The 16,176-nt window shown below is 43.4% G+C and overlaps 1 protein-coding gene across 4 annotated transcripts in view; it reads left to right on the forward strand.

The window, feature by feature from the left end:
* LOC135173699 (transducin-like enhancer protein 4) overlaps positions 1-16,176 on the forward strand; it is a 137,355-nt gene that overhangs the window by 36,498 nt on the left and 84,681 nt on the right. For all 4 annotated transcript variants that reach the window (XM_064140801.1, XM_064140802.1, XM_064140803.1 and 1 more), the window contains one exon: positions 14,746-14,820. In XM_064140801.1, coding sequence (XP_063996871.1) covers positions 14,746-14,820 — 75 coding nt within the window. The remainder of the gene's footprint in view (positions 1-14,745; positions 14,821-16,176) is intronic.

Genomic DNA, 16,176 nt, shown 5'->3' on the forward strand with positions numbered 1-16,176 from the left:
TTCAATGCATGGTTTCATTTCAGTAGAATTGGTATACAAGATGTCAAAACTGGAAGATGTGTATCTGTGCATTGCACCTGTGAAACATTGTGCCTCAGAATGTACTGCATCTCTTCCTTACTCCTTTCCAATGGTTCCATGAAATGCTATTTCTTTTTAAGAAACTTTCTCCAGCTGCAAACAAGAAGCTGTGTGCTTGATACTTGCATTCAGTTGATATGCTGCATGAATGCACATGTGTGTGTCTGCATGTGTTTGAAATAAGAACAATGCTATCAAAACTAAAACCTGACAGTGTTCATGAGTGCTGCTTATAAGGATGGATTTGTGGAAACTAAATGATGTGTAATCCTCTTGAAAGGCTGAGAGACCTGGGGCTGTTTAGTCTGGAGAGGAGAAGACTGAGAGGGAATTTAATAAGTGTTTATAAATATATGAGAGCTGGATGTCAAGGAAGGGATAGCCTCTTCTCATTTGTGCCTTGTGATAGGATAAGGGGCAATGGGTGTAAACTACAGCACAGGAAGTTCCACTCCAACATGAGGAAAAAATTCTTTACTGTGAGGGTCATAAAGCACTGGAAGAGGCTCTCCAGAGAGACTGTGGATTCTCCTTCTCTGGAGACTTTCAAGGCCTATGTGGATGCATTAATGTGCCACCTGCACTAGATTATATGGTCCTGCTCTGGCACGGGGGTTGCACTTGATGATCTCTGGAGGTCCCTTTCAACCCCTAACATCCCATGATCCTGTGATCTAGTTATGTTGGTGGAGGACTAAAAAATTCAAGTCTTGAAGGGATCTGAAGTGAGTAGCTGTTGATGCTGTATTTTAACAGCTATAGGATCTCTGTTGGTGTTTTATTTGTATAAATATATAATACATAAAATGAGATGTGAAACTGGTTAGTACCAATGCTAAAGTGAGCACTAAGATAGAATGGCCTTTAAGCAAAGAAAGAGGTGAGTTCTTGGCAGCCAATGCTGTGATCTTGGCAAAGACATGGGATCAGCATGGGATTATGTGGTTTTACAGTATATTTGAAGAAAGTTATATTTGATTCGCAGTGACTGATAGATTTCTGACCTTTGATTTTGAAAATCCCAGCTCCCACCCCCTCTACATCCTCATGTGGAAATTGAGAGGGGAAAAAAAAAAGGCGGTAGGTGTTTAGATTTTACATTAGTGGCATCCCACTCAAGTGAGCATAGGTTCTCTCTTGTTCTATGCTCCCTGCGAATTGAATACTCCTCTCCCTGGAGCTAAATTGCTCTAAGGTCATTCTCCTTAAAGCTGGTATTAGTACATTTTAAGTTTCTGCCATAGAGAGAGAGAGAGGCACTATGAAGGCTTCACATTATACTTAGTTCTTTTCTTCCATTGAAAAGAGTCTGCCATGTGGTGCCTACATGCAGCAGCTTGTCAACTATGAGCCAAGGGGCCTGATATCTGTTTAGCACCCCACTGGCCACCAAGGTGGACATCAAGAACGATTTGAAAGTAATTCTGGACTTACCCATTGTACTAGCTTCTCATTAATATGTTGGTTATGAGAACTATGGAAGCAGAGAACTCAGATGATCCAGATTGTAGATTTAGAAAATTGTTGCACCATTTCTGTCATGGGTACAGTACTGGTGCTTAAGTGCACCAGTGCCAGTGTGCTTAATGACTGCTGTTTATGTTGTTCATCTTTAGACCAGAGCTTTGAGTTAAGCGGTTTTAGATCTGAAAGCAAGCTTTTGTAAGGCTTCTGTGTTAGTGAGTATCTGTTTTTTAAATCTGTGGCAAATAATATTTCCTTCACCTGTTTGCATGTCTCATTTACCAAGTCCTGTAGCTCCTTCTTCAGTGCATGTTGCATGGTGTCAAAGTGCTTTGTGGTACAGCAGTGGTGGAGAGATTTAGAAAAAATACTAAACCTTCAATGTTTTTTCATGCATTAACAAAGTAAAAAGGGAGTACTTCCAAAAAGCCCTTGTACTCACTTTCTGTGGAGAGAAATGTGCTTTTTAAAAAATTCACCTAGTATGAGGGAAGGGCTACTAGACAGGGACTGAAAAGAGAAGCACAAAAAAATGTTTTCACATGATTGACTGTGTCACTGATCATAATGTCTTTCAAATTCTGGTTCAGGAAAACTTGGTAACTGTTTAACCTCTCTTAGGAGAAAGATTTATTTAAATTGATTTATATTGGCATATGCTGATAAGGCAAAAGAAAACTGAAGTGTAGTTTTTAGTATTCTGCTAGTCTTGATTTCTGTCTAATTTGTGTCCTTAATAATGAGCGTCTTAATGGAAGTCTTTATTTCACTATATAGATTAATAGCTGAATCATAACATGGTTTTGCTGTTTGTGCCTTTTGCATAGTCTAATTGTGGAACAGTGGCTGAAAAATGTGATCAGACTCCTTTGTATTGTGCCTGAGGGAAAAATGAATAAAATACAGTGGTTATATGCACTGACGGCAACATTATTGCCTCGTAATAACATCAGGTTAACTTGTATTATTGCTTGTTAACTTTGTAAGGAATCAGTGGCTTGCGATAACTTGCTGTAGAAGAAATCATGGCCAAAATTGCTAGAGATTCTGTGAAAAGGATACAGTTATAATACCTCACTCTATTGTGTACTAATGTCTGCTTTATTTGAGGGGGTAATCCACTAAAGTATTCAGCAAATTCTTGAGGCTTCAGTTAATTTTACTGTGCTCTACATCATCTAAGCATATATAGAAAATAAAATTCATAACACACAGTTAAGTGATGGTTGTTTTTACATTGCCTTCAACTTAGTCAAACTGTAAAGAGCAGCACCAAAAAATATGAGCTTCCCACTTTGATACAATAAAGTGACTTTGTGGTCCAGGTATCAGATGCACCTCGGGAGCAGGGTGTGTGTTCATTGTTGCAGTTGCAGGCTTCCTGTGCTGTAACAGTCATTTTCTACATTGCTGTGATGCCTGAGATACCAAGGCACTCAAAGTAGTTACTATTGCATAAAATGAAGGGGATTCTACAAGATTATAGGTAAATGCTTGGAGGTTGTTAGAACCCAGTTAACTTAGTTTCTGATCTGATGGTATAGATAGTTTGATACTCACATATCAATGTTCTAGCCAGTAACGTGCAATGCATTTTACACCTGAAGTTGTAGATCCTGCCTCTGCTAATTTATGCTTCTTCTCAACTGAATTTACCAGCTGTGGTGGTGTGACAAGCTGGGGCTGTTTCCTGTCTGGTCAAGGTAGTGTGTGTCTGGCTGCAGCCTCTGGCTGTTACGGGGCCTTTCTGGCTATCCAGTGCTGAATGACCTCATCTGCTGGATAGTGGTGTTTGTTTAGTATGGCTGGAGATATTCATATATCGCAATTACCATCTTTTGAGTAAATATAGATGATGTTTATCTTGATAAGACACAAGCAGGCTGGCTGATTTATGCCTAATGATGTAATTGGTGCAACCTGATGCTCAGTATAATTTGCAAAAGCTTCTTGAGAAGCTAGAAAAATATTCATGGTATTTGCCTTGTGATTTTCTATGCCACACTGCAAATATTAATTAGGCTGGAGGAGACTAATACAATTTTTCAGATAGTGCATTTTCCCTTCCACCTGTCAGTGAATTAGCTAATAGTAAGTTAGAAGGATTGCCCTGTAATAGGTTCTTCAATTGTCTGTGCATGATAAGGTAGTCAAATACGTTTAAGAGTACAGTAAAGTGCCAAACATGGGCATGCATACACACCAACAAACATACATAAAGGAAATGCTGCATGCAGTCTTCTGAACATTTCAATATTACTTGATGATTTTCCCATTACAAGATAGCTGTGAGCTGTCATGTGCTTGCTTTTCTCTCTACATACATCCCCTAGAAGTGCTTTTAAAGTTCAGTAAATTTGGATGAACATTGTGAGATTCATTATATAAAACCAGATTAGGAGTCTTCACATGCTGTTCAAAAGGAAGTAGTTGTTCTGAAAAGTGAGAGTCTGAAAAGACAACATTACTTTTCTCCATCATACGCTTGCCCCAAACCAGAGCTGAAACAGTAAGTACGAGGAAGATGTCAAATATCTGTTGTCTTTCTACCAGGGAAGACAATCTTATTAGTGATTTATGTATATAATGCTTATAATATGTTGCTACATTGCTAAAAAATGTTATATTTTTGTAAAGCGGCTGTGATACTGTGATACTGTACTGTGAAATCTTAACTAAGTTAGAGGCTTGATTGCAGTGACCCTGCTGATCCCTGACTCCTAATGGTAGGTGTGCTAGTTTAAGGCTAGCTGAAATATTTTAGTGAGAGAAATTAGATTATAGGCTGTGAAAAGGAAACAATGGTTATGTCTACTTCACTCATAGGCTTGCTGAGATGTATAAAAACAAGAACATAAACACAGATAAGACAATCGGTGTGAGTCTCTGGGAGCCTGTTTTTTTTCTGCTTGAGCTGTTAATTAATCCTTATGCTTTTGAGCCTCCCAACTCGCCTTGCACGTAAGGCAAACTGGGATAAAGTAGAGGGGTGGAAAGCAAGTGGAAAGGTGGCTGGAAGCCCCTCTTCTGTTTCTGGGAGGGGTGTTGTGTTTCTGTATCACTTTTAACTAGTGTATTTCTATATGTAGCTGTATATAGTGTAAATATCTGCGTATATACTGTTCTAAGTGGTAAATATAAAGTTTCATTTCTTAATTTTCCAGCCGTCTGAGTCTAGACTGGGTGATTTCATAAGAGTGGGGGAGCAGGTAACACCCAAACCATCACAGTAATGGTATTCACTCAGCAGAAGACTGTGCCATCCCTAAGCCCTGTACTCACCTGGTCTGCTGTAGCTTCCCAAGTGGAGCTCTGGTGGGAACACATTGTCATTGAAATGTCAGGCTGCAGGGTGTGCCCCACTGTTACAGAAGTGTCAGATGGCAGCAGTGAGCGCACCTGTGAGAGGCGTGCCCAGGTAGAGGAGTTTCTCTGCGTAGCGGTGGAGCTTTGGGAGGAGATAAGTAGGCTGAGGACTATAGGGAATGTGAGAGAGTGGTAGACTCTTAGAATCATGCTTTGCTTTCCCTGGAACAAACCAAATAGGCAGACAGAGCTGGAGATGTGGAGAGTTCCCTGTCCTCTCTCTGCCTGACTGAATACGGTGACTTAGAGATAGGGAGAAATGGCAAGAAGCTGCTGTCCAATGCAACAGGCACTGCAGACAAGCCTCCCCAGTGACTACTGCACCATGAACTCTTGCAAAATAGGTGCCATTCTCTGCAAAATTAAGTTAATGCTGTCGAGAGTTATGGTTCTCCTGACCTGGAGGTGATGCCAAGGTTCAATTGGCTTACAGTATGCATATAAAGCTCTTCTTTAAAGAACAGAAGACAGATCATTGCCTTCTGGTGTGTCAGCCACTCCACACAGTTTGGTGTCATCAGCAAACTTGCTGACAGTGCACTCAGCTCTCATCCAGGTCATTGATGAATACGTTGAACAGAGCTGGCCCCAGTAGTGACCCCTGTGGGACTCCGCTAGATAGATACAGGCCTCCAACTAGACTCCATCCCATTGACCACAACTCTCTGACTTCTTTCCTTCAACCAGTTGACATCCCCCTCACTACCTGATCACTCAGAGCACACTGCCTCAGTTTAGGCAAGGATGATAGGGGAGATGATTTCAAATGCTTTGTTGTAATGATGATGAACCACAATCACTGCTCTACCATCTATCCACCTGGTTATGTCCTCATAAAAGACTGTCAGGTTGGTCAAACATGACTATCTTTTGGTAAAACGATGCTGACTGTTCCTAATGACCCTCATGTCCTTGATATGCCACAGGACAGCACCAAGGATAAGTTGTTGTTTTACCTCTCTGGGAATGAAGGTGACTGCTCTATAGTTACCTGGGTCATCCTTCTTAACCTTTCTGAAGATTGGAGTGATGTCTGCCTTCCTTCATTCTCCAGGCACCTCTTCTATCCACCATGACTTACCAAAGATAGTGGAGAGTGGTCTGGCAATGACCTGTGCCAGCTCCCTCAGCACTCACGGGTACACGCCTTCAGGACCCATGGATTTATGAATGCCCAGATTATTTAACTGTTCCTTAACTCAGTCTTTGTCAACCAAGGAAAACTTCTCCTTTGTCATGTCTTCCTCTGGCACTTCATGGCTTTGGGGCTCCTGAGGACAGTCTCCAGCAGCATAGATGAAGGCAAAGAAAGCATTTAGTAACTCTACCTTCTTTGTATCCTGTGTCACCAGGGTACCCATCTCATTCAGCAGTGGGCTTACATTGCCTCTAGTGTTAGTTTTTTCCTGCAGTGTGTTTGAAGAAGCTCTGGCGGTTTGGGTATTAACCCACCCTCCACACTTTTATGGAATCACCCAGACTAGCCTCAGCCGAGCTGGACATTAAGAATGAAGCTATAGTTACAGCTTAACACAATATACAAGCATATGTACATAAATGTATACAGTTATATACAGGTTAAAAGTAACACAGAAACACAATACCCCTTCCAGAAATAATGAAAGTCCCCAGGAGGGCTCCCAACCCAAACCCCCTTCCTCTTTCTCTCCCTTCAAAAATAACCAGATCAACCCACATATATCTCACATGATAAATCTGGAGATCTGAGGTCAGATATCAAAAAAAGATGACAAGGAGGTTAGGGGAAGAAGGGGTTAGGTAGATTAGAGAGTTATAGATAGTCATCCACAGAAACCATATCTCCAGCCCTGGAGCCATCAACAGGGGTTTGGATTCTAAACCACAGATTGGTTTACAAGGTGCCAGAGCTACAAACAACTAATGGGATGCCCTTGTCCCAGAGGGGGAGAAGGATCCTTGGGGCAGGAGTTGGCAGGGCTCATTGATAGGCCTTTAAACTACATTTGAATGGGGAAGGGGTTAATAGTCTCCTGCTGGCTGATGACAAACAGTGGGGCAACTGACTGGAGGCAGAGGGATGCAGAGCCAATGAGGGCCCTCAACCTCCTGCCCTGAAGCAAGCCAGGGATGATGCAGCAGGACAATCTGAGGAAGTCAAGGGGACACCCACAAGTCCATGGGACCAGATGGGATCCATCCCAGGGTGCTGAGAGAGCTGGCAGCTGAGCTGGCCAAGCCACTCTCCATCATTTTCCAGCAGTCCTGGCTCACCGGAGAGGTGCCAGGAGACTGGAAAATGGCCAACGTGGTCCCCATTCACAAGAAGGGTCGGAGGGAGGAACCTGGGAACTACAGACCCATCAGCCTGACCTCAGTGCCAGGGAAACTGATGCAGCAGGTTATCTTGGGGGTGATAAGAGCACACCTGAGGGATGGCCAAGGGCTCAGGTCCAGCCAGCATGGGTTTAGGAAGGGCAGATCCTGCCTCTCCAACCTGATCTCCTTCTATGATCAGGTGACCCGCTCGGTGGATGTGGGGAGGCCTGTGGATGTGTTCTATCTGGACTTCAGCAAGGCCTTTGACACTGTCCCCCAAAACAAACTGCTGGCTAAGCTGTCAGCCTGCGGCTTGGATGGCAACACTCTGTGCTGGGTTAGGAACTGGCTGGAGAGCTGAGCCCAGAGAGTGGTGGTGAATGGTGCCACATCCAGCTGGCGGCCAGTCACTAGCGGTGTCCCTCAGGGATCAGTGCTGGGCCCCATCCTCTTTAACATCTTCATAGATGATGTGGATGAGGGCATCGAGTCAGTCATCAGCAGGTTTGCAGATGACACTAAGGTGGGGGCAGATGTGGCTGGGTTGGAGGGCAGAAGGGCTCTGCAGCGGGACCTTGACCACTGCAGCAGGACCTTGACCACCTGGACAGATGGGCAGAGTGCAATGGGATGGCATTCAATAGCTCCAAGTGCAGGGTGCTGCACTTTGGCCACAACTACCCCATGCAGAGATACAGGCTGGGGTCGGAGTGGCTGGAGAGCAGACAGAGAGGGATCTGGGGGTGTTGATCGATACCCACCTGAACATGAGCCAGCAGTGTGCCCAGGTGGCATCCTGGCCTGCATCAGGAATGGTGTGGTCAGCAGGAGCAGGGAGGTCATTCTGCCCCTGTACTCTGCACTGGTTAGACCACACCTTGAGTACTGTGTTCAGTTCTGAGCCCCCCAGTTTAAAAGGGACATTGAGATGCTTGAGCATGTCCAGAGAAGGGCGACGAGGCTGGTGAGAGGCCTCGAGCACAAGCCCTACGAGGAGAGGCTGAGGGAGCTGGGATTGTTTAGCCTGGAGAAGAGGAGGCTCAGGGGTGACCTTATTGCTGTCTGCAACTACCTGAGGGGTGGTTGTGGCCAGGAGGAGGTTGCTCTCTTCTCTCAGGTGGCCAGCACCAGAACGAGAGGACACAGCCTTAGGCTGTGCCAGGGGAAATTTTGGCTCGAGGTGAGGAGAAAGTTCTCTGAGAGAGTCACTGGACACTGGAATGGGCTGCCCGGGGAGGTGGTGGAGTCGCCGTCCCTGGAGCTGTTCAAGGCAAGGTTGGACGTGGCACTTGGTGCCATGGTCTAGCCTTGAGCTCTGTGGTAAAGGGTTAGACTTGATGATCTGTGAGGTCTCTTCCAATCCTGATGATTCTGTGATACTGTGTGATACTGTGACTTGGCACAAGGGGACGACAGGGCCAGCCCAGCTGAAGTGCCTCAGTGCAAATGCACAGAGCTTGGGCAACAAACAGGGATGAAGTAAGGGCCACTGTGCTGCTGGGATGCCATGACATAGTGGCTATTACTGAAACTTGGTGGGGTGATTCCCATGACTGGAATGTAGGGATAGATGGGTACAAGCTCTTTAGGAAGGACAGGCAGGAAAGAAGAGGAGAAAGCATTGCCCTCTATATCAGTGACCAGCTAGAATCAGTGGAGCTCCACCTGGGGAAGGATGCTGAGCTGATTGAGAGTGTGTCGGTTAAAATTGAAGGGAAGACAGGGGAGGGTGGCATTACTGTTGGGGTCTGCTACAGGCCACCTGACCAGCAGAACCAAGCAGATGAGGCCCTTCACAGGCAAATAGAAGTGGCTTTCAGGTCACAGGTCCTGGTCCTCAAGAGGGTTTTCAATCACACCGACCTCTGCTGGAGGGACAACACAGCAAGGCAGAAGCAATCCAGGATGTTCCTGGATTGCATAGATGACAACTTCCTCTTCCAAATGGTAGAGAAACCAACAAGAAAAGTGTAGCACTGGCCCTTGTCCTCACCAACAGGGAAAGGCTTGTGATGAATGTTAGGCTCTGGGACAGCCTTGGCTGCAGTGACCATGAAGCAGTTGAATTTAAGATCCTCAGGGCAAACAGGAGGACTTATTCTAAGCTTACAACCCTAGACTTTAGGTGTGCAGATTTTGATCTCTTCAAGGATCTGCTGGCCAAAGTATCACGGGACAAAGCCCTAGAGGGATGAATGGCTCAGGCTGGGCAGTGAGTGGCTAGAGAGCTGCCCTGAGGAAAGGGACTTGATGGTGCTGGTGAACAAGAAGCTCAGCATGAGCCAGCAGTGTGCACTTGCAGCCTGGAAAGCCAACTAGATCCTGGGCTGCATCAGGAGAAGTGTGGCCAGCAGGTTGAAGAAGGTGATTCTCTCCTCTGGTGAGACCCCACCTGGAGTACTGCATCCGGTTCTGGAGCCCCTATTACAAGAGGGATGTGGAGATGCTGGGGCATGTCCAGGAAAGGCCCACTGGATGATCAGAGGGCTGGAGCACCTCTGCTATGAGAACATACAGAGTTGGGGCTGTTCAGTCAGGAGAAGAGGAGGTTCCAAGATGCCATTATTGTGGCCTTTCAGTATCTGAAAGGGGCCTACAAAAAAGCTGGGGAAGGACTTTTTAGGGTATCAGGGAGTGACAGGACTAGGTGGTATGGAGCAAAGGTAGAGATGGGTAGGTTCAGGCTGGATGTGAGGAGGAAGTTCTTCAGCATCTGAGTAGTGAGACCCTGGAATGGGTTGCCCAGGGAGGTGGTTGAGGCCCCGTCCCTGGATGTGTTAAAGGCCAGGGTGGATGGGGCTCTGGCCAGCCTGATCTTGGGTAAGGTGTCCCTGCCCATGGCGGGGGAGCTGGTACTAGATGATCCTTGTGGTCCCTTCCAACCCTGACTGATTCTATGATTCAGTGAGATGACAGGAACCATCTGTGAAGAAAGCATAGTTCTTTTCCTGAGCAGAGAGATCAGCATAAGGAGGAGCTTCTTCAGCATGGATTATGTTCTCCTCTGGAGGTTTTGTACAGTCTGTTCCTTCCAGCCAGTTGGTGATTGCTTCCACTCCAGACCAGGGCGAAGTGAGACAAGCACCCCAATTCTCTCCTTTTGGGGTATGAGATTTAGCAAGGCTGAGTGTGAGGTCTTACACTTGGGTCACAGCAACCCCATGCAGCGCTACAGTCTTGGGGAAGAGTGTATGGAAAGCTGTCCAGCATAAACAGACCCTGATGTGCTGGTTGACAACCACCTGAACATGAACCACCATGTGTCCAGTTGACCAAGAAAGCCAACAGCATCCTGGCCTGTGCCATGAGTAGTGCGACAAGCAGAACCAGGAAAATTATCATCTCCCTGTACTCAGAATTGTTGAGGCCACACCTTGGGTAACTGTGTTCAGTTTTGCACCCCTCAGTATAAGAAAGATGTTGAGGTTTGGGGTGTGGGGTGTGTCCAGAGAAGGGCGTCAAAGCTGTGAAGGGTCTACAGAACAGGTCTTATGAGAAGTGGCTGAGAGAGCTGCTGCTGTTCAGTCTGGAAAAAAGAAGTCTGAGGAAGACCTTATCACTATATTGAATGAGGTTGTAGTGAGGTGGGTGTTGGTGTCTTGTTTCTGGTATCAAGTGATAGGATGAGAGAAAATTGTCTCAACTTGTATCAGGAGAGATTTAGATTGGATTTTAGAAGAAATGTTTTTACTGAAAAAAATTATCAAACACTGAAATAGTGTGCCCAGGGAGGTGGTTGAGTCCACATCTCAGGAGGTGTTTAAAAGGTGCATAGATGTGTGGTGCAAAGGGACGGGTTTATAACTTAGACTTGGTAGAGTCAGAAAATGATTGGACGGGATGATATGAAAGATCTTTTCCAGATGGAACAATTTCATGATTATATTCTGTGAATGCTTGTGCAGGAGTCCAGGCTAGGTGACACAGAGTTAGGTAAGACAAAATGATGGTGAAGAAGCCTACATCCTTCATATGTTTTTTGTTGTTGCACTACCCACTGTCGGTGTGAAAGGAGGTGATTTTCCATAATAACAAGGCAAGTGCAGACATGCTGCTTATTATAGAAAGCAAAAATGGGTGAAGAGAAGAGAAGAGAAGAGAAAGAAGTTCAAAAGGAGAAATCATGCTAGTCTGCAAGACAAGCCAGGCATGTTATTGAGGTAATTGCTCTGACCTGTTAAATTCAATGCAAAATACTGTTTTCCTATAACCGAAAAAAAGAGTGTCTGTCATTTGCCTGTGTGCACAGAGGAAAGCTACCATTAAATGTGTGTGAAAGCTGCAACCCTGTATCTATATATGGGTTGGAAAAAGGTAACCCTTTTTTTTTGTTGTTGCTTTTTTTTACTTGGATGTAAAATTGCTACATGATCAATGGGTGGATAGGCAAATACAAACTGCTTGGTTTTAATGTGGCACTGCTGTTAATGTCTCACTGGTTGGGGGAGGCGTTCAAGCCCTTGGGAAGCCCTAGAGCTATCCATCCTTAAGTAGCTATGTGGACTGCATCATGTAGCTGTCACTCAGCTTGACAGTCCCCTGAGCTTGCTGCCTCTCACCTTGGTTTCAGGTTGCAGTGTGCCCCTAGAACCTATTTGGGCTCCTCTGTATGTAGAACCTGTCCATCCGTTACCGGAGCCACAGCTGATAATGTGGAACTCTCCACCTGCCCTGGGTTCAGAAATGGTAGGACAGCTGGTGGGCCCTTCAGACATTGTTCAGCCTTCTTACACGCCACTGAGTCACCGCTTTCATGTGCATTTATCCACTCAAGTGTGCGGTTCGTGCCTTTGATTTGAGGTAGCCCTGGGGTCATTCAAGGCAGGCCCCCTGTTGGGTTTTGTGGGACTGAGTGAAAGTGTGCTGCATTGCTGCAATAAGGAGGAATTGATGGAGAGGCTAATTACAGACCATCTCTTCTGGGTCTTTTGCATACTATGCCGATGAAGATTAAATCAATGTTAAAGCAGCTAGCAGGAGAGTTTTAATTGTCTCTACTGTACCTAATTTAGGTTCACTGTTACAAGGCCCATGGGTTTTTTCATCTCCATGAAGGCTTGATCCCAAACCTATTAGAATCAATGAAAGATGCCTTGTGTGGCTGCTTAGGGAATTTGTGTCTTAACAGTGCCTTCCAGCAGAAATACGAAAGTAACATTTTGGTCCTCTACCCCTTCATCTTCTCTTCCCCTCACCTGGGAATGAAAGGATGTTTCTCTGAAATACTCCAGAGAGCCATTCTTTATATGTTTGCTGTAAAGGAAATTAAAAAATTCAGATGCCTGTGAAGTGGACTTACTTTTCCAAAACCTGGATGAAAATTGGAGTAATTTCTGCAATAAGTTTTATGCTTTTAGTCTGACTTTCTGTGGGACACTGATTTTTTTTCTTCTGCCTCTGACCCTGGGAACAGGATTTAAGTAAGAGGATGCTGGAGGACTTGAATGCTTATATGTAAAAATCAACAGCTAGGTTATCTTTCTTTAGTGCAGAAAGCATTGCCTAGGAAATGGTAGAATCTTAAAGATGACTGTGAACTCAGTAAGTGATGGGCTTTGTGAAAGTAACATATGAAAGATATTTAGACCCCCCTCTTTTGGATTTTTTTTTTTAGATGACTTAATCAAAAATACTGTGACCCATTTTTGGTGTGGCTGACCACCACCATAAGATGGTAGTATAATTTTTTGGTGATTATTCTCTTCTGTCACTAGTCTTTCAGCAACATAATTGATGAAAGTGCTGCTTATCTTTAGCTTGTGATGACCTGAAGGTGATAACACATCATCAAGAACTTGATGGCTTGAGTATTGTAATTTCCTTTTTACTGGCTATTTGGTAATGCACTGCTAAATATTTTTGTTTTAATTTGTTGTTATTTCTGAAGCCAAGAACATATTTGCTTATATTGTCTGCTTGAAAGTGACAGATTTGGTTTATGTCAGCACTGTAGCATTAGGAAACTCTAGATGGGACTGCTGTGATTCTGTTTGTAGCAGTGTGTTATTTGTTCTTCTGGTATTTCCTTAGTTTAATTCTTCTATGCTTAAAAACAAACAAACAAACCTTAAAACCATTTTCTTCCTTCCAGGGATGTTTCTAAACTACCTCCTTTGTTATTTGCCTTTATCCATTTTTTGTGGATTTCTTACATTTCTTACAATTACTGGTAAATTTTTAGGCTCACTTTTCTTTACCCTGGGGGCTTTTATGGGAGAGAGTTTATTAATAAAAATGCCACTTATGTTTGCATGTTGCTCTGAGGAATCAAATGAGACTGCCAAGCCTCCACGGTAGTGGAGCCCTTTCTTATGGTTCCTTTCCCCAGTGAGGCTTAAGCTAATGCCTGGGAAATTTTTCTCATGCTCTTCACCAGCTCCTGTGTTGGAGAAAGTCTGGAGGATTTGAGTCCCCACCTTGTTTAATGTATCTCTCTGCCTCTAGTAAAGAGGAATGTGAGGTGTGGCTACATAATCTGTACCTTGGCTCTGTTTTGCCTGCATAGACAACTATGATGATCAAACTGGAGGCTTTTTGTGCAAAAGAGCAATTATTTTCGATGTAGATATAATGTTTCCTACTTCAAGCATCAGCATCTCTTGAGGCAGGCAAGAGCTTGCTCCTCTCGTGTTCAACTCACATAAATGAAAGGTGACTCAGACTCAGATTGTACAGTCTACTTGCACCTCTCCCTGACTACACCTTGCTTAAATTTGTTACATGCAATCCCAATCCTTTGAGTCTGCTTGTGCATGTGAGTCTACCAACAGTGGAGCTCTGAATAGACATGACTGGTTGCAAGATGAGGACCTTACTTTATTTGTAGTTGATGTTTTTGACTAAATATCAATCACTTTTCAGCATACAGCAGTGTCAGATTGACTGTAGGAATACGGTATCGCTCAAACTCAGAAAATATAACCACTGAAGCTTACAAACTGTGTTACTAATTAGACCATGTGTTTCTGATGGATTTTTTTTAAAGCTATTAAAATGTACATGTTGGGGATTGAAATAATTAGTTTTCTTTCACATATTTCATGGAATTGTGAATGGCATTTTAAATTTCTTTATTGCGGTTGAGTTGCTTTGAAATGTACCTAAAAGTGGAAATCTGCGTATCCTCTGGTGACATGGGTGCCATGTTTCTTTTTCGGTATACTTTAAAAAAGTAAATTAAAAAAATAAAAAGCACTCCGTGGCTGTAATAAAAGTGGCTTGCATTTTAAGTTGGCATGTAAATTCAAGATCACACTGTGCTGATGAATAAAAGGAAGACAATTCCCTGTTTAGTTGTGTTGTAAAATAGCTCTGTGGGGAGCAAAGGTGTAATTCCTGGCAAAGAATGGCATTAAATATCCTCCTTTTCTCTAGTATTGTTACAGATCAACACAATGTAACTGCCTGTTATAACTAAACAATTATTTCAAGCCCTGCATTTGTTTGAAAATCAAAGAAAAAAAATGAAAGGAACAATCTGTGCTTAATCATTTAGAAAACAAATAATTTTATTCTGTTTCTGATCTTCATTTATAGCACCAGCAACAAGTGGTGCAGGCTGTGGAGCGTGCCAAGCAAGTGACCATGGCAGAACTGAACGCAATCATTGGGGTATGTGGCCTTTCTGGTTTTGCTGTAATTGTGTTTATAAATAGCTTTTATTTTTCTTTCTCTTTCTCTCCTGTATGAATTAATTTCCATCAGGTGGGCAACAGTTGTGAGCAGTGATGTAGTTCAATAGCTTGACCTTCATGAACACTGGTCACTACCTGAAAACATTTGCTTGACTAACGGAGTAATTAGTGTCTGTTTTGTATCCATTTCCCAGAGCTTACTCAGTATCTCTTTTTTTTTTTTTTTTGGGTCGTCTTTAAGTAATATTGCTTCCTTTGACTGCAAGCCAGCCTGCTTCTGCAGCCACAGGTAGTGTTTGTACAGTAACACTGCTTTAGGAGGTTCCCATTCCTGCTGCCCACACCTGCAGGCTCAAGGCTGCACGCATTCACCACACTTTTTACATTAGAGAATGTCCATTATGCTTTTTTAAAAAACAAAACAAACCCCAACCAAACAAAAAGCGAAACTAAACCAAAACACAACAAAAGCCAAAACAATAACAACCAAAACTGATGGCAAAACGACTTATCACCGGTGTGCTTATTGGCACCCTGTTCCTAGTCATATGAATGTACAGGGATGTGGAGCCCTTCTTGTAAAAGGTTTGCTACCATCAGTATTAGCCTGGTGTAGCAGTCCTGTGGGATTTTATGGGTGTGGGCAGCCATGATGTTTACATTTTACAACTGAACAGGAAAGGCATAACAATGACAGCCTTGTCTTTTCACACTACATAAAATAAAGGTGAGAAGTCATAGCTTAATAGCACATTATTCACATGTATAATTAGGCAGCTAATGCAAGCAGTTGTTTAAGTTATTCTAATGAAGACACTGCAACTGTACTTCCCATCTTCTGTGCCCTCCCAAATGCTTTTACTTTCATGTATAGATTTTAAATAAAAGTAAATTCTTTTTTTAAAATTCAGTATATCAAACACACTTTGAAATGCTAATTATTACATTTACTTTCATTAAAATTCAAATTGTTGAGTGAAGATGTGGATAAGGGTCACAGAATAATCAATCTGAAGTGAAGATACTGCTTCAATTATGCCTCTATCTTTTAACTGACAGTAGTGTTGAGCAGCATTCTGACTGTGGCTTCAGCTTAATAGGCTGTTTCTAGTTCTATTTAGTATCCCTTTGACCACAAGAAAACACTGGTAGTCAATTAGAAGATATAAATGGAAAAGAGTAACCTTCATTTCCTCTGAAGTGCCCGTTAGAAAGAAGGGGGTGAATTGCAGTGAGTTGTGTAAAATCATGAATAACATTTGTTGTATGTCTTTTATGCTTCAGTGGGGAGAGTGGGAAATGAATAATTTTCCAATTAGTTTTCATTACCTAA

Source organism: Pogoniulus pusillus, chromosome Z, assembly GCF_015220805.1.
Source record: "Pogoniulus pusillus isolate bPogPus1 chromosome Z, bPogPus1.pri, whole genome shotgun sequence".
Classification (NCBI taxonomy): domain Eukaryota; kingdom Metazoa; phylum Chordata; class Aves; order Piciformes; family Lybiidae; genus Pogoniulus; species Pogoniulus pusillus.